The 24,542-nt window shown below is 36.9% G+C and overlaps 3 protein-coding genes across 5 annotated transcripts; 2 read left to right on the top strand and 1 right to left on the bottom strand.

The window, feature by feature from the left end:
• Positions 1 to 3,952: 3,952 nt before the first annotated feature.
• LOC103476675 (calsequestrin-2-like) lies at positions 3,953 to 10,898 on the bottom strand. The gene is made up of 11 exons (XM_008429165.2): positions 10,577 to 10,898; positions 9,478 to 9,562; positions 9,295 to 9,395; positions 8,640 to 8,748; positions 7,206 to 7,279; positions 6,602 to 6,732; positions 6,492 to 6,537; positions 6,344 to 6,398; positions 4,976 to 5,076; positions 4,811 to 4,885; positions 3,953 to 4,740 (listed from the first exon to the last, which is right to left on the bottom strand). Exons 1-11 carry the CDS (start codon positions 10,820 to 10,822, stop codon positions 4,531 to 4,533), a joined length of 1,233 nt encoding a protein of 410 aa, XP_008427387.1. The 5' UTR covers positions 10,823 to 10,898; the 3' UTR covers positions 3,953 to 4,530.
• An 821-nt stretch (positions 10,899 to 11,719) lies between these two features.
• On the top strand, positions 11,720 to 16,982 carry poglut1 (protein O-glucosyltransferase 1). 3 transcript variants are annotated; one of them, XM_008429197.1, is made up of 12 exons: positions 11,720 to 11,830; positions 12,546 to 12,636; positions 12,735 to 12,878; positions 12,971 to 13,106; positions 13,179 to 13,300; positions 14,164 to 14,223; positions 14,407 to 14,506; positions 14,585 to 14,643; positions 14,724 to 14,891; positions 14,983 to 15,039; positions 15,123 to 15,325; positions 16,740 to 16,982. In XM_008429197.1, the coding sequence occupies exons 1-11, from the start codon at positions 11,767 to 11,769 to the stop codon at positions 15,277 to 15,279; spliced, it is 1,158 nt and encodes a 385-aa protein (XP_008427419.1). In that variant the 5' UTR covers positions 11,720 to 11,766; the 3' UTR covers positions 15,280 to 15,325; positions 16,740 to 16,982. The 3 variants fall into 3 exon arrangements, with proteins under 3 accessions (XP_008427419.1, XP_008427410.1, XP_008427434.1); XM_008429188.1 differs by lacking the exon at positions 16,740 to 16,982 and having other exon boundaries at positions 15,123 to 16,099; XM_008429212.1 differs by lacking the exon at positions 16,740 to 16,982 and having other exon boundaries at positions 11,780 to 11,869; positions 15,123 to 16,099.
• Positions 16,840 to 23,866, top strand: timmdc1 (translocase of inner mitochondrial membrane domain containing 1). The gene is made up of 8 exons (XM_008429177.1): positions 16,840 to 17,089; positions 18,607 to 18,908; positions 19,838 to 20,003; positions 20,236 to 20,324; positions 20,684 to 20,751; positions 20,898 to 20,976; positions 23,205 to 23,315; positions 23,443 to 23,866. Exons 2-8 carry the CDS (start codon positions 18,658 to 18,660, stop codon positions 23,591 to 23,593), a joined length of 915 nt encoding a protein of 304 aa, XP_008427399.1. The 5' UTR covers positions 16,840 to 17,089; positions 18,607 to 18,657; the 3' UTR covers positions 23,594 to 23,866.
• The last annotated feature ends 676 nt before the right edge of the window (positions 23,867 to 24,542 follow it).

The following is a 24,542-nucleotide window of genomic DNA, read 5'->3' as shown; positions in this document are numbered from 1 at the left end:
TTTGTTTTGGAGCAAGATGGAGGACGGTGATGTCATCTGCCAAAATTATAACTTAATAATTATAACTTTTAATATAAACACGCAGCCAACACAAACCAAACATCACATAGACCCATGCAAAAACATTTATGGATCCAGAAAGACCCAGAGTTGAGAGGTTTTAGTCTTCATGCGAAGGTTCGGAGGGTCATATATATATATATATCTTTCCATACGATGGAGGACATAATGTGTAAGGGGAAATATATTCAGCTACAACAAAATTATGACTTTAATCTCAGAATTACAAGTTTTGTTCTCAAAATTGTTACTTTAATCTCAATTATAATTGTTTCTCAAAGTTTTGACTAATTTCAGAGTTACATATTTTTTTCTCAAAATTATGACTTTAATCCCAGATTTTTTTTTTTGTGCAAATTCTGAGTTTACCCTCAGAGTTTTGATTTTATCTCAGCAGTACTACCTATTTTTTGTGACTTTAATTTTAGAAGATTAAAGTCCGAATTCGTTTTTTTTTCTGATTATAAAAAAAATCTAATGAAGGAAAATTCAGGGTTTTATATCTATCAGAGTAACGAAAACTACCCGCCGCACTTTCCAGATTTTATTTTATTTTTTTATTTTTGACTAAGAGGTAAATACATTTGCAGAGCTCGGGATAAAACGTTTTATCCCGAGCTCAAAAGGTTTTAAGAAGCGCTTCGATACAACGAAGCACTTCTTATCGCTTCGTTGTATCGGAACAAGAATCGGCGGAGGCGGATCAGCAGGGTGGAACCGCCGTCCCAACTGGATCGTCTGGTTTTTCCTTCTACCGCCTTATAAACATCCAATCCTTCGAGGCCAGTCCCTTTAAGGAGGACTCAGACGGATTCATGCTTTTTTTGCCTGATAACAACAAAAATACTCCAATGTGAGCTAAGAAATCCCTCCTGTTTGTCTTTCTGTGCCTGCTGCACTTTGCAAAGTGACACAAATCACAGAGGTCAGGAATCATTGTAGCCTCTACTGCCCCCTGGTGGTTATACTAGGATTGGCACAGGTGTATAAAGCTGATCAAAAACAAAACAAAATATGTATGGTTTACCTTCTGATCGTAACATTGCCTCCTGTTTTTACACTGCATTTATGTAAACATGCACATCTGTGTGTGTGTGTGTGTGTGTGTGTGTGTGTGTGTGTGTGTGTGTGTGTGTGTGTGTGTGTGTGTGTCCTGCCTTTTTCGCCCCCATCTGTCCCACTGTTGCCTGGTTACGCCCCTCTCTGTCCACGGTCTGACTATGAATTTTCAGGTCCTTTTCAGTTGCACAACATTAATATTTGCAAAAAAATTTTTAAAAAGTCAAAGAAGCAGAAGAAATATTGATGATAATAAAACACTTTTTATGAGCATTTGTAAAACTGCTGTGATGCTGCTTGTTATTTAGGATTGCAGCTTCGCTTCAGCCAGTTTTATTTTATGCAGCTGCGTTTTATTCTTTTAATAAAAAATTTCCAGTGTATGTTGGGCTGTTTTTGACTGGGAGACGATGTGTGGCAGAGCGGTGCTCGAATGTCCTGAAGCAGCAAACGCACCATCTGGACAGCTGCAGGTGCAGCCTGGAGTATTATGATTGGCGCCTCCTATAGGAGAAAATGACCCGCAGAAGCCACACGGAGTTTTATAACGATAAAAACTCCCCCCTAAATTTAAGATCAAACAATATAAGGCCATTTTGGGAAATTAAGCACATTTTTTAATTGAAGCTGAGGTGAAAACCTGCTGAGGGGAAGAAGAGGGGTCTGCCATGAAGAGGAAATCACGGTGGAAAATCAGGTAAGCTGATTACTATGCTATTATGGGTTTCACCTTCCTGTCGGGACCAGTCTGTTAATTTCTTTACCAACAACCCAAGTATTTTTTATTTTATTTTATTCTATTTTTCACAAACAACTACCAAAGTAGTTTGAAAGTGAACTGAGCGAAGTGCTAATTCTTTTACATGACGGTGACGGTGCTCGGCTCTGGAGAACCCGAACAACTCTGTCCGTAGGTTTGTTTTCACTATATTAACTATTAGAACGTTATAGTAAAATGTGGTTTAATTTTGTGTGTGTGTGTGTGTGTGCGTGTGCCCGTGCGTGTGTGTGTGTGTGTGTGTGTGTGTGTGTGTGTGTGTGTGTGTGTGTGTGTGTGTGTTCAAGCTGCACCATCAAAAATGACTAGTAAGTAGCAATGAATAACCTGTGTTTTTCTCAGTAAACAACCTGCTGAGACCCATAGTAGAAGTCAAACTAAGATTCAAATGTTGCTTAGATATGAGTTATGATACGTCAGAGGTGTTTCTAGAAACACCAGAGTTTTCTAGAAAAATATTCAGATTTTATTTTGTGGTTTTAAAGGCTCTACGCTGAAGATGGTAAGAAATAAAGGCGTACTTTATTTTTGCTGCCAGCTGCAGTAGCCACACTGAGCTGTCGGCTAGTGGTAATGCTCAGCCGCTCCCTCCAGTTTCAAACTTTTCTTTTAATAAAGTAAGAGTTAGAGAGTTAGTAAAACATATTTACCATATATATTTTTTTTCTCCTATTTTTGTGCATAACGTAATAAAATGTAGACATGCCTATATTGATCAGTGTATCGCATAGACACTTATTTTAACAAATATGGTCTGTTAGAATCGTTATTCTACGTTATCGTAGAATAACGATGTGTAGCATAACACATCGTTATTCTACTGTAATAACGATGTGTTATTATGGTAGGAGGAGAATAAAGTCAGATGACAGTAAAGGCTAAATATTGCGAGACTAAAGTCATAATAATAGGAGAACTCCAACAACAAAAATTTAAATCACTTTTTATCAGAATTTTAAGACTTTCTTCAGGTAAGATTTGGTCTTTATTCTGCTAATATTATGACTCTTCTCTTCATTATTGCATCAGAGCGTTTTCCCAACGAAGCGACCCGTTCTTCCACTCTTGAAGTCAGCAGATAACGTTGGTCAGACGTTCAGGGAGGGAAGGGCTACAGCAGCAGAAGACCAGACCGGCTGCCCCTCCTGTCAGCTGAGAACAGAAAACTGAGCACCTGTGACTATTTTTAAAGTTAAATCAACTGAATAAAAGCAATTTTTATCTGTTTTCAGACAGCCGGAGTTCTGGAGAGCGTGACATCACGTGCAGTCCGTCACTCTGAAACAGGCCGTTGTTTAGCTAATTATCGTCTCCATAAGGGTTTACTTCCGGTCTGGCTCGCCAACCCTCTCCGCCTGTCGTCGTTCGTTAAGCGTCCCGCTCTGCTGGGTGACACGTCTGGACCAAACATCCTCTTCTTTTCTTTTATTTCATGGTTTTCTTGTCGTCATGGAGCTCAGATGTAACTGGCTCGCCGCCGGCCCGTCAGAGCCGCGCGGCTAAACGAATGTCGGCTCTGATTGGAGAATTTGCATCTAAATGGAAAGCTGCCTTCCCCTCGTTTCCGTCTCCGTGATGACCTGGTTATGTGGCGATTGAATCGAAACAGGAAAACCCGCCGGCGTTTGGTTTGGAGCGAAAAGCGACGCCTTAACGTATTTCACACACCTCGTTTTTTTTAATCCACACAAACGTCAGATTTAGATTTTATGACCTCTGACCTCTGACTTCATTTTCTCTAGAGAGAGTGTGACATGTTTACTTACCTTGTCTGAACTAACATCCTGTTTATCCCGCGTAATGATTCTTGTGTAGCTTTGCATCTTTTATTCATGTGGAGTTTTGTATTTTTTTTTTTATCTGTGGCTCTCATTATGAAGTTTTCCGGGCCCCCAGGGGCCTCAAAGTCCAGGTGTCCACTACCATTATGGGGCTGAATTATTTACAAATGGATGTTTGAATAATTTAGCATGAAAATGTTCACTGAAAGAGGAAGAGATTTATTTTGCTTAAAGTAGGACTAATCTGTGTGTGTTTGAAAAAAACAAACACACATTTAGCTTCAGAAATGTTTTAATGTGCAAATAAATGTAAAGTACAGGGAGGGAAAAAATCTGAAAAGTCTGGCATGCACTTAAATTTAGTCCTTCTTAGCAAACATTGAATAAAACAATTTTTTTCCTCATTTTTTTCAGCATAATCTTGTCGCAGGTTCTTAATTGATCTAAATCTATTTTAACAGAAATAAATCAGAAGTTCCTGATCAGAGTTTCAAAGCTAATAGATAGCTCAGGAGTGGCATGAGAGTCAACTAAATGTTCATTTGTGGTTTTAAAGCTAACCGAACAATCGGTCAGCACATAAGGAAAAAAGGAGATTTTCTTTTATTAAATGTCATTTCAAAGGTTATTGGTTAGAGATAAAAAAAATACACAGGCTCGGTATGTATCGTCATTTCTTTTATTCTTCTAAAACTTGTTTTCATTTGTTGCACCATTTTTTCCTTTAAGATTCAAAGAGGAATTAATCAGAAGAAGAACTACAGCTTCAGGCATCTACCATCTACATATTTAATAAAGCCACTACCTTAAATGTTTCTTTAACGACTGGACCCAAACTTTAACTCTTGCAGGCTAATAGTCTCCATCATCTCCGTCGTTCTCGTCGTCTGGATTTACGTCGCCTTCTTCTGAGACGTAGAACTCGTCTTCCCGCTCATCGGCGAATTCGTCGTCGTCTTCGGTGTTCACCCTGCCGGACAGGACGTCCTCGATCCAGTCCTCCAGCTCCTCTGCCGTGGGCAGGTCCTCATCGTTGGACATGTCCAACCAAACGCTGTCCGCCTGCAGCAAAGTCCACGCAGTCTTACTAAACGCAAACATTTTCAGTAGTTCTAATCTGGGCGTTGCTTACGTCTGTGACGTTGACCACGCCGATCTGGGGCCTGAACAGATCCAACTTGAAGGTTTTTTCCCAGTAAGTGGTCAGCTGTAGGGACAACACACGTCAGGTTCATGTTTTATTTCAGGTACCTTCGGGTTTTTGTGGAGGGGAGGAAATGTGAGGGTGAGGCAGAACCAGAGGGAAGTCATCGGGGTCGATCCAGACAATACTCAGCTCCGGGTTGTTGGTGTTGTCTCTCGCCACGTCTTTCAGGATCTCCAGGAACTCGTAGCCATCTGAAGAGATGAACCTCGTTTTACAAGAAAAAAAGATACACAACTAAAGATTTCAAACTGCTAAAAACATTTACAAAAATATTTAAGGGGAAAAAACAAACTTTGTCTTGCTGTGGAGGAATTTTGTTTCGTTCTTCAATGCAGATTTTTTTTTAATTCGGCCATATTAGGTGATTCTTAAAAGTAAATGGCTTGGTTAAGATTTTTGTATTTTCTCGAGTGTTGAAGTTTTAAAATTCCTTTGTAACGATTTCTTGCTGTGGTCCGTGTTTTTCTGTGTAGATATTTTGAGATTTTCTATGTTTAGCCCTGTTTCCCTGTGATTCTGTCCTGTCTTCCCTGTTGATTGTTCCCAGCTGTGTCTAGTTCCCTGATTACCCTCTGTGTACTTAAGCCCACCTGTTGCCTTTGTCCTTGTCAGATCCTTGTCGTTTTGTTGCACACAGTCGTACTGTGAAGTTCTATGTCTACTCAAATCTCTTCTACAGTCTTTATCTTTTTAGTTGCTACCGGTATTTAGCTGTTGCTAGTTTTCTGTCATGCTGCCTGAACTGGACTGTTCTGAGCTACGTACTCATTAAACTCATCTTCATCACCTCATCTGGGTATTTGCATTCTCTCTCACCACCCCAACCTCACCAAATCATGACATATCTAAACTGATAGTCAGATAGTTTTCATTATAAATGTGTGCATAACTTTCTTGCCATTCCACAAACATTAAAAAAAATATAATTTCACAATTGTAGTGTTTCAATTAAATACAAAACATACGGTAATTAAAATCATAGATGATTAAGTTTGTTCACATAAGTCATTAAAAACATAAGACATGATTATATAACCACTTCTTGTTGCCTTCATCATTTCTGCCAGTAGTAACATCCTGTTGATGATCACATGACGCAAAAAAAGTGTTTCCATTGCAGTTTTCCAAAATACACAAATTTCAACAGTGAAATAAACTACCTTTTTATCAGTTGGTGTGTTTCCATTGAGCAAATTTATTATCGTGATTTAAAATTGACAAAATTATATGGTCAAAGGAAACGCAGCTGCTAGAGATTGGAGCAAAATGTGTTGCTTTTTAAGCTCTTTTATCCTACTTCGTGTTGTCAGACGGGTCCTGTTATTTTTGGGGGTTTTTTGTACCTGATCAACATTTACAAGCCAAATTTTGCGATTTTACAAAGTGAGGTGAAAAATGCTTTTTCCCACATTCCTGTGCAATTTGAAACAGTTCAAATCTGAATAGATTAATACAGACCTGGATCTTCTTCCTCAGCGAAGGCAACAATATGTATCCCATCCATATCATCCTCCTAAAGAACAGAAGAAAAAAACGTCTTACATCAACTGAGGTTGCTATAATTGAAAAGAAAGTTAATTTAAGTTCCAAAGATTTCATTGCTCACCCAAATCTCAAACATGTTTTCTGCCCGCAGCTTCCTCAGAGTAGCCCTGTAGCGATAACACTGTAAGTCACGCTTTACTTCGTCTGAACTCTGACCTCTACAGAACGTACCTCCTGTGTTGGTGGACAAACTCAACGATGTCCAGCTCAGACAGAGGTCTCCCAGGCAAGATGGCCGGCTCCTCCATGAACGGCTCGTAGAAATTCACTTCATTCATCTTTAGGGAGAGATGTTTGGCAACCTAGAGCAACGCAATGCAACCAGCTGTCAATGTAATTCGACTAGAAGTTCTTCTAATGCGTTAAATACCAGTTAATTAAAATATGGTTTTATTCTACTGTACTAAAACCCCATAAATATTTTTTCTGAGACATTTGAACCCACACTTACATCTTAATTCTCCAATAAACAATTAAAGGAACTGGCATAAAAGGGTGTCTTACCAAACTAGCAAAAACTAGTACCTTACCCAGCTAGCAAAAATGGGTAACTTACCTTGCTAGTAAAAACTGGAAACTTACCCAGCTAGCAGCTTGCATGGTACTAGAAAAACAATATTTACTCTGTTCTGCTAAATTTTATGTTTACTCTTGCAATCTTGTCTGAGTTTAAATTTGTTAATCTGAAACATTTCAGTGCAACAAAAAAAAAATCTGATCAAAGAATTAATATTAAAAATCCACAGATGGATGAAAAGGAACTATTATTACTTACAGATTTATCAAATGTTGCAAAAAACTTGATGTACGGTTGAAATCTCTCAGAGGCTTCCTGGAAAGCTTTGTAATCTGACAAAACAAGTAGAGAAAAGTTATTTAGTTAAGAATAAATAAGAGAAGCATAATTAAAAGAAGCTTTGATGTGGGAAGAAAGTAGCAAACTGCTTCATCTTTGGTCAGTTTTCTAAATTTTGGAGTTTAATAAAAATCTGTCTCTCATCATTTGTCTCTTTTTTTTTCTTGACTATAATTGCAGTTTGACCTACTACATGAAAAGCTGGGTGCTATTTAAAGCGTCTCCTGAGACGAAGTGAGAGTGTCTGGAATCAGGTTTCTCTTTAACAGGCTTCATGGTGATGTAGCATCATTAGCCTCTGGATCCCATTAGCATCTCAGTGTCTCATTGGGACACCAATGAGACAGCGGCTACTTTTTTAAACCATTAAAGCTGCAGGTTGTTACTTTTATTTAAAAAAAAGTTTCAATATTGGTTAAATCTATCATGTTGTGACCAGAGATGGTTAAAGTACCCAGATATTGCACCTAAGTAAAAGTAACACTACTTCAACATGATTTTAATAAAGAAAAAGTCAGAAGCTGTCCAAGAAATTACTCAAGATTAAAAAACTATTTAATATTTAAAAATTACATACTCAGATGGACCAAAATATAAAGTAAAATGGAAATTTTGGTATTTTAAGGACCAAAAATGACAATAGTTCAAAATCATAAAATCAGGCAAAAGAAATGTTTCCAACTCAATAAAAAACTTGTTAAACTTTATCAAAAACTGCAGGTGTGTGTCTGTCTCTGGTGAATTTTTGGTTAAAACATGTTTGTTTTTCATTAAGTGAGTAAAAAAATCCAGAAATTTCACTCAAGTAAGAGTAGAAATACTTAATAAAATTACTCAAATAGAAGTAAAAAATACAACATAGTAAAAATACTACTAAAAGTAATTTGTACCATAAAAGTTGCTCAAGTAAATGGAACTTGTTGCTGCCCAACTGTGGTTATGGTAGTGAACAATTTGAGCTTCTCTGCTTTCTCCCAGTGCTAACTAGAAACAACCAATCAGAGCTAGGAGGCGGGACTTAGTGCTGTCAATCAGGCTCGTGTGCATGCCAGTCAACAAAACCTGTTGTGAATGCTAAGGCTAGTTAGCATAGCCACAGATGATGGTGGATTAACAGTTTTCCTGTTGTTTCTCCACCATTAGCACATTTAGCACAAGGTTGCTTGAGAGCATTAAGCCCCGCCTCCTGGCTCTGATTGGTTGTTTTTGATCAGGGGTGGTGCAGTTCAGGGAGGAGATGGAAGAGATTGATCTTTTCATAAGATCATGGGGCCAGTTTGAACAAGTAAAAGTTACGAGCTGCAGCTTTAAATACATAATTTAAAACGTGAATTGTCGTTTGGACGGACTGACGTGAGTCCTCTCCTCTGAAGTAGCCGATGAGGCGGATGTCCTCCTCCATCCTCTCAAAGGCCCGCAGCTCCATGGCGTTGTTGATGATCTCCACCGGATCCTCCAGAACCTGGAAGCAAAATATCATTTTCAGTCCAACTCCAGAAATCATTTGTTTTTTTATTTACCCTGTGTGGTTGGTCAATATTTAAACACTTTGGGGACTTTTACAAATTATTTGAGTCCTAAATGTTGAACTAAATATGGTCTGAATACTAACAGCAATTATGAAACATGGTGGTGGCAGCATCATGGTGCGAGATTCTTTTCTGGAGGCCAATTCAGAAACCCAAAATCTGCAGCAATTCTTGAAAATCCAACAGTTATTTACATATTTATGTTTATAATATCCCAATATAACACATTAAAATGTCATTTTGCATTTTGCCGATTTGGACAGTAACATTTTCTCTAACGTTAGCGTCCTTTAAGTGAGGGATGAATTGTTTAAAAGTTATGTAGTCCGGTTTCACAAGCCTTTCAATGTAAGTCAGTGTAAATTAAACTACTTAGAGTCGTTATTTTATATTAGGAAGCACAATAGTTGTGTTTTCATGTCTAAGGAAGATGAAACTTGGGGCTAATTGTGAGATAAATGCCGTATTTTCCCACTTACATCCAATAGAAATTCCACTAAGGTGTCTGCTGAAAGCTCCCCGTCGAACTCAATGACGCGGTCGTCCTTAAACACATAAACACTTCCGACTTCCTGCAGACCTGATGGGGACCAGAGGGATTACTTAGACACATAATCAATGATAATCAATCATTATCATTAGTGTTAGATGCTAAGCTGTACCCAGTTTGTTTGCTACTTTGGCGTCTTTCTGGGAGTCCACCATTCCAAAACCAATATCTTTATTCTCCAGGACTTGAGCTGTGAGCTGAAGAGTCGGAGCAAAAAGAAAAACTATTTTAGTCTCAATTATAGCACACTCAATTTTACTGCCATCCACTGGGATTTGGTTGGTCTGTCTCACTTGTTAAGATTAGCTGGTTTGTAGTCAAAAGTTTCCATCTTCCCAAAAATCTAAAATGGCCGCCATTCTTCATCAGAACCAGCCTGATGAAGAATGCTGGTTCTGTTTTTTCTCTGCAACATCTGGAGATAATTTCACAAAGAAGGATTCTTTATAAAATCAGGGACGTTTTGGACATCAATTCCCCTCCAAAATCAGAATGTCTTCAGTCAGAGGCTTCTTCAGAACCACAGGATGACAGACTGCTACAGGATTGCCTTCTGCCTTTGGAACTAAGAAAGAAAACTAAAAAATTACAAACCCAAGCTGTAAAAACTTGATCCTTTCTCTTAATTTTTCATTTAAAAAATTATCATTTGTGAGTTTCTAAATGGTTTTGAGAACGGTTATTATTAATGAAATGACCCAGAAACAACTGCATGCATTCAATCCACCAGAGATCACATAATGGGTTTAAGTAAAAAATAAATGGAGTGAATTAATCAAGTTGACGTTATTAAAACAACTTCTTCAGGTTATACTAAAGCAGACAAACAGGAGGATAAAGTCAAAATTATTCTTTATATGCAGTAAAGAAATCACATCTAGTCTTGTCACAATAATGATATTTTTAAGTAATATAAAGCTAATAATGCAAAAACACATTCTCAAAAATCAATAAACTTTAAATTCTGATTAACATTTAACTCTGGAACTGAAAGACATTTTAGACATCCAAAATAAATAAAGAAACAATAAATAAAATCAATTGTGAAGCCTTTAAAAGCAAAATTAGTTGAGACTAAGCATCAGACTGGAGACTTTTTTCATCCACGTTTTGGTAGAAAAAGAAAAACAATAAATCCTGCAGATGATTCATCATGCATTTAGTTGATTTTATTTGTATAATCAGTGTAAGGTTTCTGGCCTCTGCTTCACCTCAAGCACCAGCTCCGTCATCTGGAAGCGCTTCTGCAGGCCCTTGTTGTTCGGCACCGGCTCGTGGAAGAACAGGCACAGCAGGTCGTACCTCTTCAGGGCCTTCTTGTAGTTGCGCTCATTAATGTCCAGAACCCGGTCCTTGCCGTCAAAGTTTGGGAACTCCAGACCTTCCTCGGCTCTGCTGTGCAGAACCAGTCGGAGGCTGAGGCCAGACCAAAGAACGGCCAGCAGGACGTGCTTCATCGCTGAATGACGTTTAGTTAAATAAAAACAGTTAATATTTTCTCTGTGGTTCCAGCTCTTCTTCTCTTTTTGTCCTCTGTCTCCTCCTCTTCCTCGCCTCATTCCAGTCCAGCTCTCAGGAGGATTTCCTTTTCCCCATCCTCACTAGAAAGCTGATTGGACTGAACTCATTTGCAGAAGATTCACCTGACATACATATTGTATTAATAATTTGTCAGCCATTAGGGCAGTGATGTTCTTATACATTTAACATAAAGAAAACATTTATACATAATTTTTCAGAATTTTTAGCACAAAGAATGCCTGAAGTCCACAAAACTATTTTATGGAAGAATGGTAAAAATAAAGAAGAGAAAATGTATTTTTTTATTATTAGAATAAATGGGAAGACTGCTTTCCATATTTATTTGTTCCATACATAACTGTAGACTAATTATATAACTGCTGTACTCTTCCTATGATTCAATTTAGATCTGTCTTTTTTTTTTGCACACGTTATTCTGTTAACTTTTTTTTTTTTTTTAGTTTCTCTTAATTTGGGAAACCAACATTCAGGACTTGAATCAATCTGACCTGAACTGGTGAAAAGGATACACAGCAATTCTCTTTAAGGAGCCAATTAAAATCTATGGAGGCTTAAAAGGGACTAAATTAATATACGCTGTCTAGAAAAAATAAATTATAACATTTGTTTATTTAATGATTAGGTGATTATGATTTTATGTATATCTTTACATCTTAAAGGGCAAAAACAAAACAAGGAATCACAATGAATTAAAAATAAATGAATGAAAGAGATTAAAACCAAAATGAAAATAAACCAAAAATTTAGCTTGAAAGAAATGTCTTTGTTTTATTTTGTCATTTCTGAACCGTGACCAGGCAGAACTAGCAGAGCGCAGATTGCTGCTTTGTTCTCAGGCAGAGCTGGAGGATAGCGGGAAATGGAGCGCTGGTTTCTTTGTGGCTTTCTGTTGCTGCTTCAAGTTTGTGGCTTCTGTTCGGCTGGTAAGACGGATTTAAAGTTACCGTAAAGACAGACAAAAGGTTTGGACTGTCTCATTTAATCTCGTTGCGGCGCCTCGCGATAAGTTTTGATGACTGAGTCATCGATCAATTAGCATAGGAAGCTAGCTGGCTGGAAGCTAGCTGTTCGAGCAACTTTGTTGCCAAGTTTACAGCCAGTATTTCCACTATAAATGTATCCTTATTGCGTTGTAATACTTACTTAAGGTGTGTTAAGGTTCTGAATAGAGTTGATACATCGATGCCTGTCGATTTTAGTTTACTTTTCATTGAAACTGGATTTATTTTAGTCTAGAAAAAGAGAAAATGTAAGAGTCTCCTCAAAATCCGTATCTTTAAATGAGGAAAAATGTTGTAAGGTTCCGTTTTTACATGTAGAATAATTGGAGTTTTAACTTGTTAGTATATATTATTTGTGCTTTTCATAACTTCCCTCTAACTGATCTGGTTTGTACTCATGTGATGAGTTCAAAGTGTAGGAATGAAAAATATTAGCAGTATGAAAACATATCTTTGAATATTCTAAAGTTTTATAGTATGTGGTGGCTGGTTGATGTATTTTTCCTGTAGTTGACTCAGTTAATGTAACATGGCAAACGTGCATCTGGGAAATCACAAAAAAATCAAGACAATAAAAGTTTAAAGTGGAAACTGACAACATTGGCCTCAAATTTATTTAAAAAAAATTTTTTTTTAGATAACACATGGAAGGAAATACAAGAAAAGGTGTCAGAAGCTGTTAAAGGATACAAAACATGTAACCCTGTTAACTGCAGCTGCCATCTTGGGTGAGTAAAATCAACTGAATATAGATTTATAAATAAAGGAAATGTATAAAATATTTGATGTGTTTTCTTCTTTTTTTTAATCCTAACTTGTATCTCAGCGTCCTCCATCATGACCTGAAGCCGTTTGAGAGGGGAATCTCTCAGGATGTCATGGCAACCACGGTTCAGAAAGGTGTGGGCACCCACTACCAGGTCATCGGGCACAAACTGTACCGGGAGCACAACTGCATGTTCCCTGCAAGGTGCATGAAAAGTGTCTGTTTATTCAGATAAATACTGTGTTTTAGGGTTTTATTAAATGTGAAAACTAAATCTGGTTTCTTGTGTTTTTTAGGTGCAGTGGAGTGGAGCATTTCATCCTGGAGGTTGTGGACAGGCTCCCTGACGTGGAGATGGTGGTGAATGTGAGAGATTACCCTCAGGTGCCCAACTGGGTCCAACCAATTCTGCCCGTCTTCTCGTTCAGTAAGGTCAGCATCTGGCCAGTGTTTGTCGTTTGAAGACGCCGAAGAGTTTGTGAATTAAACATGTTTTGTTTTTAGACGCCAGACTACCAGGACATCATGTACCCGGCGTGGACGTTTTGGGAAGGCGGGCCCGCTGTGTGGCCCATATATCCCACCGGACTGGGCAGATGGGATCTGATGAGGGACGAGCTGAAAAAGTACGATCAAACACTTTTTATTTTGAATATTAAACTTTTTATAAAGTTATTGTTTTAGCCTGAGTCTGTTGAAATTACACAAAACAACCTTGCAAATGCAGTTTTACTCTTAAACCTTTTCAAGGTTGTAAATGTACATAAAACAAACTATTTTGTGCAAAAAACGAGCAAAATGTATTTGTAGTATTGTTGAATTTTAGACCTGTAGCAATAAACAATAAATTAATTAAACGCATGAAATGATAAAAGGTAAATATCCTGAATTTTATTGAGTTTATTAAGCGATTCACACAACATTCACTCATTTTTTTATAATAAGTTTAAAAGGGGTCAATAATTTCTATTTGTATGATTTGTTGTTTTTCTTTTTCTTTAAAGCAGAGTTTTGTTTACAGAGACTTCATAATTCATTTTATTTGTTGTTTTGTTTATTTATTTTGGATATTTAAAATGTTTTCCAGTTCCAGAGTTAAATGTTGATTAGAATTTAAAGTTTACTGATCTTTGACTGCATTCTTTCATTGTTATGACACTATCTTACCTAAAAATGGTCTCAAAACAACAATTGAAATAAATTCTGGGACAATTTATCACAAGCAAAAAAATTTTTATGATGTCAGGTGTATTGTTCATTTTTAACCTCATCTACTTAAAATACTTTAAATATAAATTATATTTTAATTTATTTTAGGTTCCTGTATATTGATTGTGCCTCATATTGGCCACTAGGTGTCAGTAATGTTCTTATTTAAAACTCAGAGAAATGAGAGCAGCTGCAGAATAATTCTGGTCTTTTTGGAAGCAAACTGTGTTTTTTGTTCATTTTTCTGAGAGGCGACGTAAAAAGTGATTCTGATGTTTAGGTCTGCAGCTCAGTGGCCCTGGAAGAAGAAAGAGGCCAGAGGATTCTTCAGAGGCTCCAGGTAATGTTACTACAACCAGGATGCTTCATGGTTTCTGCAGGAGCTTAAATTTAAAATGTGTTTGAATGAATCCAGTAAAGATATATGTTTGTCTTTATAAAATAAAATCCAGTGAAGTTTGTGATTTTAACATGGAAAGATGTCTAAGTCATCTTGTGTTTTTTTTCTTTTTCCTTTTTGTAGAACCAGCGCTGAGCGCGACCCACTCATCCTTCTGTCCAGAGAAGCTCCAGATCTGGTGGATGCTGAGTACACCAAGAACCAGGCCTGGAGGTCCGAAAAGGTCCGACACACAGCCACACCGAACCCAACGCCTCTGCGTTAAGATCTACTGTTTATCCTTTCATTTTCTGTCTTGTAGGACACACTGGGCAGACCTCCAGCTAAAGAAATCCCTCTGGTAGATCACTGTAAATACAAGTAAGCATCTTTTTTAAGCGTATAAATATTATAATTATTGAATTAATTGTCTGAATGGACTGTTTGGTGTGTCCTGTTAGATATTTATTTAACTTCCGGGGTGTGGCGGCGAGTTTTCGCCTCAAGCATCTCTTCCTCTGCGGCTCATTGGTGTTTCATGTGGGCGACGAGTGGCAGGAGTTTTTCTACCCTCAACTCAAACCCTGGGTCCACTACGTCCCGGTCAAACAGGACTTATCTGACGTCAGGTAGTTTGTTATTTTATGCATATTAATGGGAAAAGAGACACAAATACAGTAAAACTCCCTTTGATGGTGATGTCACATCCTGTGTTTGCAGAGAGCTGCTTCAGTTTGTCAAAGAAAATGATTCTGTCGCACAAGAGATCGCCTCCAGGTAACTGAAAACGTTTGATAATTACATGTGGGTCTAATTAAATAAATGAAATCCAAAGATATCAGCAACTTTTCTCCTCACAGAGGTCAGGAGTTCATCCTGAACCACCTTCAAATGGGAGAAATCACGTGTTACTGGGAGAAACTCCTGACCGAGTTCAGCCAGCTGCTCACCTACAAGCCCAAACGCAGGAGCAACTACAAACAGATTGTCCAGAAACCCATCAAAACTGAGCTTTAAACTCTGATACGAAGGAGAATCAACTATTATGAATGTATTTTCTGTGGTACGAGTTTTTTATTTTTATTGATTCTCAATTTTGGGTTCAAAATCATGGTTTCAAAACTTGGTCCAGATCTTTCATGTAATTTTTTTAGACAGTTCCCTAATCGGCCACTAGAGGGCTTGCACATCTACAGTATCTTTGAGATAATTTTCTGTAAAAAAAAAATCACTTTCTAGATTTTTAAATCAAGTTTATTTGTGCAGCATACATTTCTGCAACAACAGCTCAAAGTTTCTTAAATAAAAACACAGTTTAGAGACGAAAACAAACTGTAAACAGGAAGTACTTGATCTCAACGAGGTTTCTATCAGTATTCATCTCAAAACATGAATACTGTTTTGAGGTGCTGCCACCACCAGGATTCATATTGACGTGATCTTCAGTGTTGTGTTTCTTTCTTGTAATCAAAAATACTTCAAGGTGGAAAAATGGAAGGTTTCAAGAAGACTGTTAATCATTTTTTAATATGAATCTAGCTGCTATTTTTGGCAGGTTTTTAGAACTTGAATAGTGTTTCCTTTCACACAAAGTGCCAAACAATAGCAATAGTTTCCATTTTGGCTTTTTTTTTTTACACATTTCATGTTTTTTTTTATATAATAAACAATATCAGGGTTGGTGTTTACCAGGATTTTACTGAATATGTTGTAGTATTCGTACTGTTGCACATTATGGCTAATTTGTGATCAGAATTGACCAAACATGCTCTGATCATTGTCTGAGCATAATCATGGTTGGTCTCAAAGTTTCTTTTATTACAATAAAATTTGAAAAGCAACTTTCAAACCAACTTTGCTTCTCTTAATATATATATATATATATATATATATATATATAGAGAGAGAGAGTGTGTATGTATAATAAGCGTGTTTTGCTGGGTAACTGTTTACCCAGCAAAACTGTTTACTGCAAACAAACATTTTTAAGTGATGTCCAGTGCTTTATTAATATTTTAAAATTAGTCAAATGGCCAATATTTTTTCTCATGATTTGTTTTAATGAATAAAATCAATTAACATTATTTAAAGAGGATATTGTAAACATAATTGCTGTGTATCTATGCTACTTGCACTAAAAAAACACTATCTTAGACTTTTTATCTAGATATCTTAATACACTTGAAATAAAAAACTAACTTTAAAGTAGCTTTTCAGAACGATATAGGAGATTGTTTTAAGTCAATAATTCTTTAATATTTGTGACATAATCAGTACTGTCAAATTATTGCACTTATATGGGAAAAATGTGAAATAAAGGAATGAAACTGGTACTTTTTCATTAATATAAAGTGATAATTTACATAACGCAAGTTCCTATATCTTGCTTAAAAGTTAGTTTTGTTTAATTGTAAGTTTAGTAAGAAATGTTAATTAAAAACTAGACCAAAATATTCTAATATTTTTTATTTTTGCAGCGTTACCGCGGTAGGGATTCGTTTACCACTCCGGCCACCAGGGGGCGCTTCTCTCCGGTCACTGTCTCCGCTCTTCATTTTTCTTGAGCCAGAGTCAGAGGTTGTGTTGCTGCGGCTGCAGCAGTAGGTGTGCTTTCAGAAAGTCAATGTGGGATGACCGTCAGAAGGACACATGTGAAAAGAGAAATACTGTCATTGATGTTCGTGTTTTCCGGACGTCTCCAGTAAATAAGACCCACAATTTCCTGCTGCTGAATCCCTCCGCGGCCGCATCTTAACCTTCATATATGAAGCTAATGGGAAGCTAGCACCCCACACCGATAGCTTAGCAGAGCAATTGGCTATACCATGTAAGTGACTTGTAAAAAGTTATGAATTAAAACATTTATATTTTTGTTTGTAAAGACAAATGGTGCTGTGACTTTGCTATACGGGATAATGTAACGTTTTTCTCATGTAGCAGCTTTACCTGACGCAGGTATTAGAAGCTACTGTAGCTAGCTAGACAAGAGAAATAAGGTAAATATACTGAAGTACAAAATGAGATTTAGAATTTACTTAGACTAAAAGTGGATTTATTTTCTTAACTGTAGCGATTCATTTTTATGTAGTGGTAGAATAAAAATATCATTTATTGCCCAACATTAGGAAAATTCAGGCGTACCAGTAGTGAAATGAAGCTAATTAGAAGGATGCATATTCAAACTAAGGTCAAATAAATTAATAAAAAACTGTACAATATGGGGAAACGTACCACTTGTGGAAAATATTACTGTACAGTTGATAAAATACTATATTGTAAGGGAAATGTGCAACTGAGACGAGTCATTTTAAGAAGTATGCAAACTATTTTTCCATAAATAAGAGTACAAGAAATTGGGAAAATTAAGGAATAACCATGGAATGTAAAGACTTTTTGAGTTTGTTAGAAGCAGTAATGGTTACAGATTAACAGCTGCTGGGAATAAGAAAAGTTTCTTGAAAAAATTGCAACATTTCTGAATTTGAAAAGTGGAAAATTTACTAGAAAAAAACTCAGAAATTTTGACAATCAAAATTAGCTTGAGAAAAATTAAAAGTTTGAAGTTAATCGCAGACATTTTGAGGTGAAAAATTTAAACATGTCTGAGTTTGAAAAGTCCAAAATTTGCTAGAAAATCTTAAAAATCTTTTTAGAAAAAACTTGAAAATTTGCTTGAAAAAAGCACAAATTTTGAGATCAGAATTTTTTCGTAAAAGTGAAAATGTATTAGTTTTAAAGTTGAACATTTGATAGAAAAAAATTAAGAAATTTCTAGATTAATTTCTGAAAATTTCAAGAAAAAATTCACAATTTCTGAGTTCCAAAAGTTGAACATTTTGAAGAAATTAAATTGTTTTTTTTAGAAAAGTTTTCAGATCTAAAAAGTTTAGATTTTTTTAAAACTTAAATTAACTCAATTTATTTATTTATAATATTTTTGGCAGATCTGGCCTTCTGATTAGCTTATCTAAAATTTTAAGCAATAAAATAGTTTTTTGTTAAGTTGTTTAAACTTTATTTTGTTTTTCCTTATTTTTTCAAGTCACAATCACAAACTTTAATGCATTTTTCTGGGATTTTATATGATAGACAAATATAAAATACAATATTTTATGAGAAATGTGCAGCTGAGTAATATTATTCTTGACGTAACCCTACAGAAAGTAGCAAATAATATTGAACCACAGAATATTAAAGGTACATTAATAAGCGCTAATGTGTAAAATATCCATTTGCTCTTCACTTCCGCCACTAGGCTTGGACACATTTAAGATTTTTCATGTTCTCTGCTCTCATTTAAACTTGTTCTCGTTGCGTAACTGAGTGTTTCTTTCTCTGCTGCAGCCAGAGAACGAGCCTCGTCCTGCTCAGACAGACTCCAGCCTCCGGGGCCTGATGAGCACAGGCCCGTTCCAGGGCCTCGTCCAGACCGCCATGCCTCGCTTCTTCTGCTTTCTGCTCCCCAGGGTGGATGCAGCTGATGTGGCTGCTGGGCAGATGCCCTCCTCCTCCTCCTCCTCCTCCTCCTCCTCTTCCTCTTCCTCTTCCTCGACTAGTCCTGCAGCCGGCTCTCTGCCAAAGAACATCGGCAAGCCAGAATTTCCAGACACAGGATGGCAGCGCATCAAGGACGTCTTTGATCGAGAGTCAGTCTGTTTTCACCCTCAGTTTGATTATTTTGTGGTTTTATCGTCTCTTTAGCTTTATTTAAATGGACAGGACTCTTTTTGTGAATTCATAATCATAAATTAATGATATCAGGGTTTTCAAAGAAACATACCGAACATATTTGTGGGTTATGCAGAAAAACACAGACACTTGTTCAGGATTATAACTGCTGTTAAAAATCACTTAACATGATGCTGCCACCATATTTTCTATGCTGAACAAGTCATAGTTTTCCTTTCTTCCTTCCTTCGTTTCTCATGTTCTTCCTGCTTCCTCTCTTGTCCTCCTTTTCTTTCAAGTATCTTTTATTCTTTTCATTCTTTCCTACATCCCTCTATCTTTCTTTCAAACTTCCCTTCTGATTTTTTGCATCCTTCATGTTGCCTTTCCTTCCTTATTTGATTCTTGTATCCTTCCTTCAACTCTTTTTTCTTTTAAATGGAGGAGAAATTTGACTTTCTGAGTTTAAAAGATTCTGGGAAAATCTGGTGGAAGTTTATCGATTATTCTGATGATTAATCAGAGAACAAAAATTGTAATATGCAGATTTTTCATAAATCCTTTTCAAAAATGTTAGAAATGCATTAAATATGTAAATAAACAAACATGTCATCTCTTTTTAAGTATTGCCCACATTTCTTTGGTAAATTTGAACCAAGTAGTTTTGGGTAAAATGGATTTACAGACAAATATGTTTTTGTCTTTAATGCAAAATGTATATATAGTTACTTTTTAAAGTTTTTTATTCTGAATGTGTTGTATTTTTGAGCAAAATGCATTTTTAACTCTCTATACTCTATTTAGCAATTAATCGATTAATAACTAGTTGATTATTTCAAAAATCGATTAATCGCGATTAATCGATTCAGTTCTGAACGACTTTTTTTCTTGTTTTTTCTTATCGTAGTGAGAAACAGAGACCCTCAGAGGAGGTGGTCACCGTGATGAAGTACGGCATTCTGGGAGCGTTCACCGGCTTCCTGTACGGCGGCCTGCCAGCCGCGCGCCTCGCCAGGCAGCGGTACATCCAGATCAGCCAGGCGGAGATGTATACGAGTCGCGTGGAAGCAGTCGTAAGTGAATCGTCATCGGAGTGTGAACCGTCCTCACTAATCGGTTTTGATCGTCTGAACATCTAAACACGCCTTCGGGGAGATTTTATGAATTTCTCACCTTTCCCACATGATTTTGCCTGGAAATTGCTGTAAGATTAATAAGAAAGTGTATTTTTAAGATGTTATAATCTCTGATTTTTGCAGTGACAGGAGTAAAACATAAAAGCATCGTTGTTGTGTTTCCTCTTAGCGCTCCGCTCACAACGCAGCGATCCGAGGTTTCCTACGGTACGGCTGGAGATGGAGCTGGAGAGTCTCTGTCATAGTCACTTTGTTCAGGTGAGCAGAATAAGTGGATCATTTCATGACATCTGAGGGTTAATTCACAAGGAAGAAAATCGATTTTTAATTAAATTCTTCCCTGATTCAGCTCTGGAAGTGTTTATTAAAATCTGCCTTTAGTGTATTTTATTGAGAAAACAATCAATTATGTTAATTATGTAGATAACAAATGGTTGCTGGTTGAAATAAAAGAAATCTATTTGATTTTGAATATTGAAAAATTCAAGAGTTGTAAATGCTTTACTAATATGCTGTGTGATGAATAATGAGGAAAACTAACAAATTGAGAGTTTATATTACACATTTGTTGCTTTTTGTGTTCAGTTTGTGACTCTGTTCACTCCTCTCTGCTGTAGCTCCGTCAGCACCAGCCTGGCTGTGTACAGGAACAAAGATGCTGTCAGTAATTACCTTGCAGCTGGAGGTGAGTTGCTTCGTTTATCTGGCCTAACGTCAAAATAAAACCTTCTACTGTTACATGACGTGATACTAAAATCAGTTTTTACATCACTGAGTGTTTAAGTGAATTCAGCGGTGACTGATGACGAAACTCTCTCTCTCTGTGTGCAGCTGTCACGGTCGGCCTCTTCAGGCTGAACCTGGGCCTGAGAGGCCTGGTGGCTGGGAGCGTCATCGGAGCCGTGTTGGGGTAAGAGCTGCTTCTCGTTTCACATCGATGAAGGATTCAGTGTTTTTAACGCGACACAAAGAAGAAGAAAGGACAAATAATTCAGTCTGTAGATGTTCAAAATGTGGTTCCTCAAACGACCAGCAAGAAAAAACTGTAGCTGTGTTTCTATACACCGTAAAAAAATGAATTTGCTTAAAGGAAACTCACCAAATTTTAGACTCATTTTATTAAAATGCACCACAGGAAACCATAAGACTGTTAATTATTTATTCTTCTTTAACAAAGCAATTTAATAGTTTTTGTTGAGACACAATTTCATTATGTTCTGTTTTGTATTTGTTCCTTTTTTATTTTATGTTATTTCTGTTGCTGTTATTCGTTTTCTTGTCTGATTATTTGCACTCATTTGTTGGAACATAATATTTATTCTGTGTGCACTAATTGCTGATAAAAAAACACAAAAACAAAAATTTACAACTTAAATCTTCTCTGCACTGTTAAGCAATTTCCGCTTGAGATCAATTAAATATGTTATGTTCTATTTTATTCTAAACAGCTTTTGAGAATTTAGCCGTATCATAGTAGTCAACTCTTTTTTTGCATCCCACAAGTCATGTGATCAACATCAGGATGTTACTACTGGCAGAAACAACAAAGAAGACAACAGAAAATGGTTGGATTATGATGGTTTATGTCTCAGTTTATAAAAAGTTGAGTTGAATCCAACGCTCTTCTGTAAAATGGCTGACTATAATTTCACCAAAACCCCAAAAGTAGGCGGGGCTTGTCGCTCCAGCGCCTCAATGTTTCCACTGAAAATCTGATATAACAATTTATATCCAACGCTGCCATTATTTTTAATAACTTATCAAATTTAATTTCATTTTTTTATTTACACTTCAACTGCAAAACTGTGTTGCTCTCAGACAAATACTCATAACGGAGACGAGTGTTTTTATCCCTGTGCTTGCTTGTCGTATTTCCACTCATGCTTGTGAACAGTTTTTGCTTGAGAGCAGACGGCGCTCTGGCAGCCAGCTGCGCCCCTCGGCAGCCCTCTGCCGCCCAGCTGCAGCTCTGCCTCCATGTCTGCTCCCGCTGCCAGAGGGACTCATCTGCACCGCAGTTGGCCATATTTTTTTGGATACCAGAGTAAAAAACGCCAGCCAAAGGATCAGCTGCCCCCTCAACATGGACACCATTACCGTTTCCTCCTTCACTCCCATCTTCTGATTTACATTTTTGTTGCTGACTTCACTCAGGTTGAAGCAGGTTGTGATTTAAAGGTTTAACCGGAGGATGGATTGTTTGTAGTTATTGTTGTGTTGGGTCTGGACTGCTGCGTCCTGGGCTCTCTGTGCCTGAGCGGGCAGCCACCTGGAGCGTTGGATGTGAAGTAGGTGAGGTGGAAACGGGGCTGAGTAGTGATGGGAGGTAGCCGACTGCATCGCATCATGATGCTCCAGGGCTCCGCTTAAAGCTCCCAACATTAATGGTGGAGAAGGAGGAGAGTTGAAATGAGAAGCCTGGGTGTTATTTTACTCTTATCATGAAATGTTCATTTCAAATTCATTGTTTTAAAATGTGATTTTACATTGTTTTGGTTTAAACGGAAAGAAAACAATAAAACACGTCTCTTAAAGGGGCAGTAATGTGTAAAAATATTCTTTGTTTTTTAACTTTACATCATGTTTCAATGTTATTTCCTAGAATGTAGCTTTGATTCTTTTATGCATGTTTGAAAAATCCTTTAATCTCCATGGCAACCATTCAGCTGTGAAAACGCCTGGTTGGATTTAGCCCCGCCTCCGAGGCGTAGCTCCTCCTACACCCAGCTCCTTCAGACTAGCCAGCAGCAATTAGCAAACACCTGGTGGAACATTTGTTGAGGTCGTTGCAGTACCTACTTATCAGTGAAACGCTAGTAAAAAAAAAATAATAATAATAATTACAGTGTTTATATAGGAACCATGTTGTGATGAGTTCAGAAAGAGCAGGAGTTCTTAAAGAGACAGAGGCCCAATTTCAGAATGTTAAATCAGGAAGTAAAATTTATTTTAAGTATGTTTGATATATATAACATTTTTATAAAAAACTGAATGCAACACAGATAAAAAGATACAATGTGGCTGGAAAATACATACGTAATTCTGCCCTTTTAGCACAGAGTTTCCTTTTATTTATTTTTTTCTACAAACACACACCATATCATAATTCACCATATATTAAAATTTATCTCTCCACAGGATTCCTGTGGGCGCCATGATCATCGGCTTGCAGTCTCTGACAGGAGAAACCTTTAGAGAGCGGAGGCAGCGAGAACGACGAGAGCTTTACGAACTCAAACTCGCAGAATGGTAAGAAAAATATTCACACACAGGAGTGGATATGCGTGAATATTTGGGTGTTTGTCTCAGGCCCAGTCGGTTGACTTAACATGTGTGTGAAATCATGATCCTGTGTTTTCTGTGTTGATCCGATCAGGTCGGCCCGTCTGCAGCTGACCGATGAGCTGATCGACAGTTTGAACGTCAGCGTTCGGCCAGAAGAAACCAATAAGGACCTGGAGAAGATCGAGGAGCTGCTCAGTTTACCGCGCAACGACGACAAAGACTCAAGCAGCCAATCACAGTAGCTGAATCACTTCCTGGTATTTTACACTCTATATGTCGGACGTGTTCTCAGTGAAGGGGTCAAAGGTTGCCTGGACTCTGGATTTGACGAATCACCATGGAAAACTCGCTGTACAGTGTTAAAAAAAACAAAATACAAAAGAAAATTATGGTTTAGAAATCATTTACATCCACTGCTGTACTTGATCATAGGAACTAAGAAATGTCCAACAAAATTCAAAAGTAAATGAATATATTTACTTTTCCATCTTAATAAATTATTTTTAATACTGTGAGAATCTTATTTATTTAAAAAACAGTTTATGGTCTTAAAGTTCGTGCTTGAAACTCTGGCTTTGCTTCACAAAACATATGTCGTTTCATGTTTTCCTTCCACTCAACTTTCCTTTAATATATTTGGAAAATATAGCATCACCTTTTAGTACTTTGCTCTACTCGTGTTAGATCAGTAAAAGTCAATACTGATCTTTCCTACAACCATGTGCCATGACTTTTTATTTGCAAGAATGCATTTGGGAATATATTTAGAATTTCTTGTTTATTTTAATTAATTTCCTTAATAACTTCTTGTAGTTGGTGATCAGCTTCACTTCGCTTCATAACTGCTTAAAACGATGCAAAGTGAAAACTGAATAAAATAGTAAATATCAACCAACAGTTTGGCAGTATTTTAGATATTTAAAACAAAAAAACTGATAAATAATGATAGATTTAATGTGTTTTTCAGCCTTTTTAATGTTGTATTAGCTTTTACATTTAAAAAATGGACAAATTAATTTCTTATACTTTTAAATTTAGCTAATCAATCATCATATTACTGTCTGTAAACAATACACAGCTTTTCCTGAAACATTCATTTTGTCTCTTCTTTCCTTTTTAAAACATTTGTAAACTCATGTTTTCGCAGTTCGCTTTTCTTTGCCTCCTGGGCTTTTTTAGCAACTAGGTCAC

Source organism: Poecilia reticulata, linkage group LG2 (genome assembly GCF_000633615.1).
Source record: "Poecilia reticulata strain Guanapo linkage group LG2, Guppy_female_1.0+MT, whole genome shotgun sequence".
Classification (NCBI taxonomy): Eukaryota; Metazoa; Chordata; class Actinopteri; order Cyprinodontiformes; family Poeciliidae; genus Poecilia; species Poecilia reticulata.
Note: the sequence above shows the minus strand (reverse complement) of the source record. Positions and strands in the feature narration are given on the sequence as shown.

Coding starts and splice junctions, on each gene's coding strand:
- LOC103476675 (XM_008429165.2), bottom strand. CDS start 10,822: ATGAAGCACGTCCTGCTGGCCGTTCTTTGGTCTGGCCTCAGCCTCCGA. Junction 6,399..6,491: donor AAAACATGTTTGAGATTTGG/GTGAGCAATGAA, acceptor TCTGTTCTTTAG/GAGGATGATATGGATGGGAT. Junction 4,741..4,810: donor GCGTGGTCAACGTCACAGAC/GTAAGCAACGCC, acceptor ACTTTGCTGCAG/GCGGACAGCGTTTGGTTGGA.
- poglut1 (XM_008429197.1), top strand. CDS start 11,767: ATGGAGCGCTGGTTTCTTTGTGGCTTTCTGTTGCTGCTTCAAGTTTGT. Junction 12,637..12,734: donor AACTGCAGCTGCCATCTTGG/GTGAGTAAAATC, acceptor CTTGTATCTCAG/CGTCCTCCATCATGACCTGA. Junction 15,040..15,122: donor GCACAAGAGATCGCCTCCAG/GTAACTGAAAAC, acceptor TTCTCCTCACAG/AGGTCAGGAGTTCATCCTGA.
- timmdc1 (XM_008429177.1), top strand. CDS start 18,658: ATGAGCACAGGCCCGTTCCAGGGCCTCGTCCAGACCGCCATGCCTCGC. Junction 18,909..19,837: donor AAGGACGTCTTTGATCGAGA/GTCAGTCTGTTT, acceptor TTCTTATCGTAG/TGAGAAACAGAGACCCTCAG. Junction 23,316..23,442: donor GAACTCAAACTCGCAGAATG/GTAAGAAAAATA, acceptor TGATCCGATCAG/GTCGGCCCGTCTGCAGCTGA.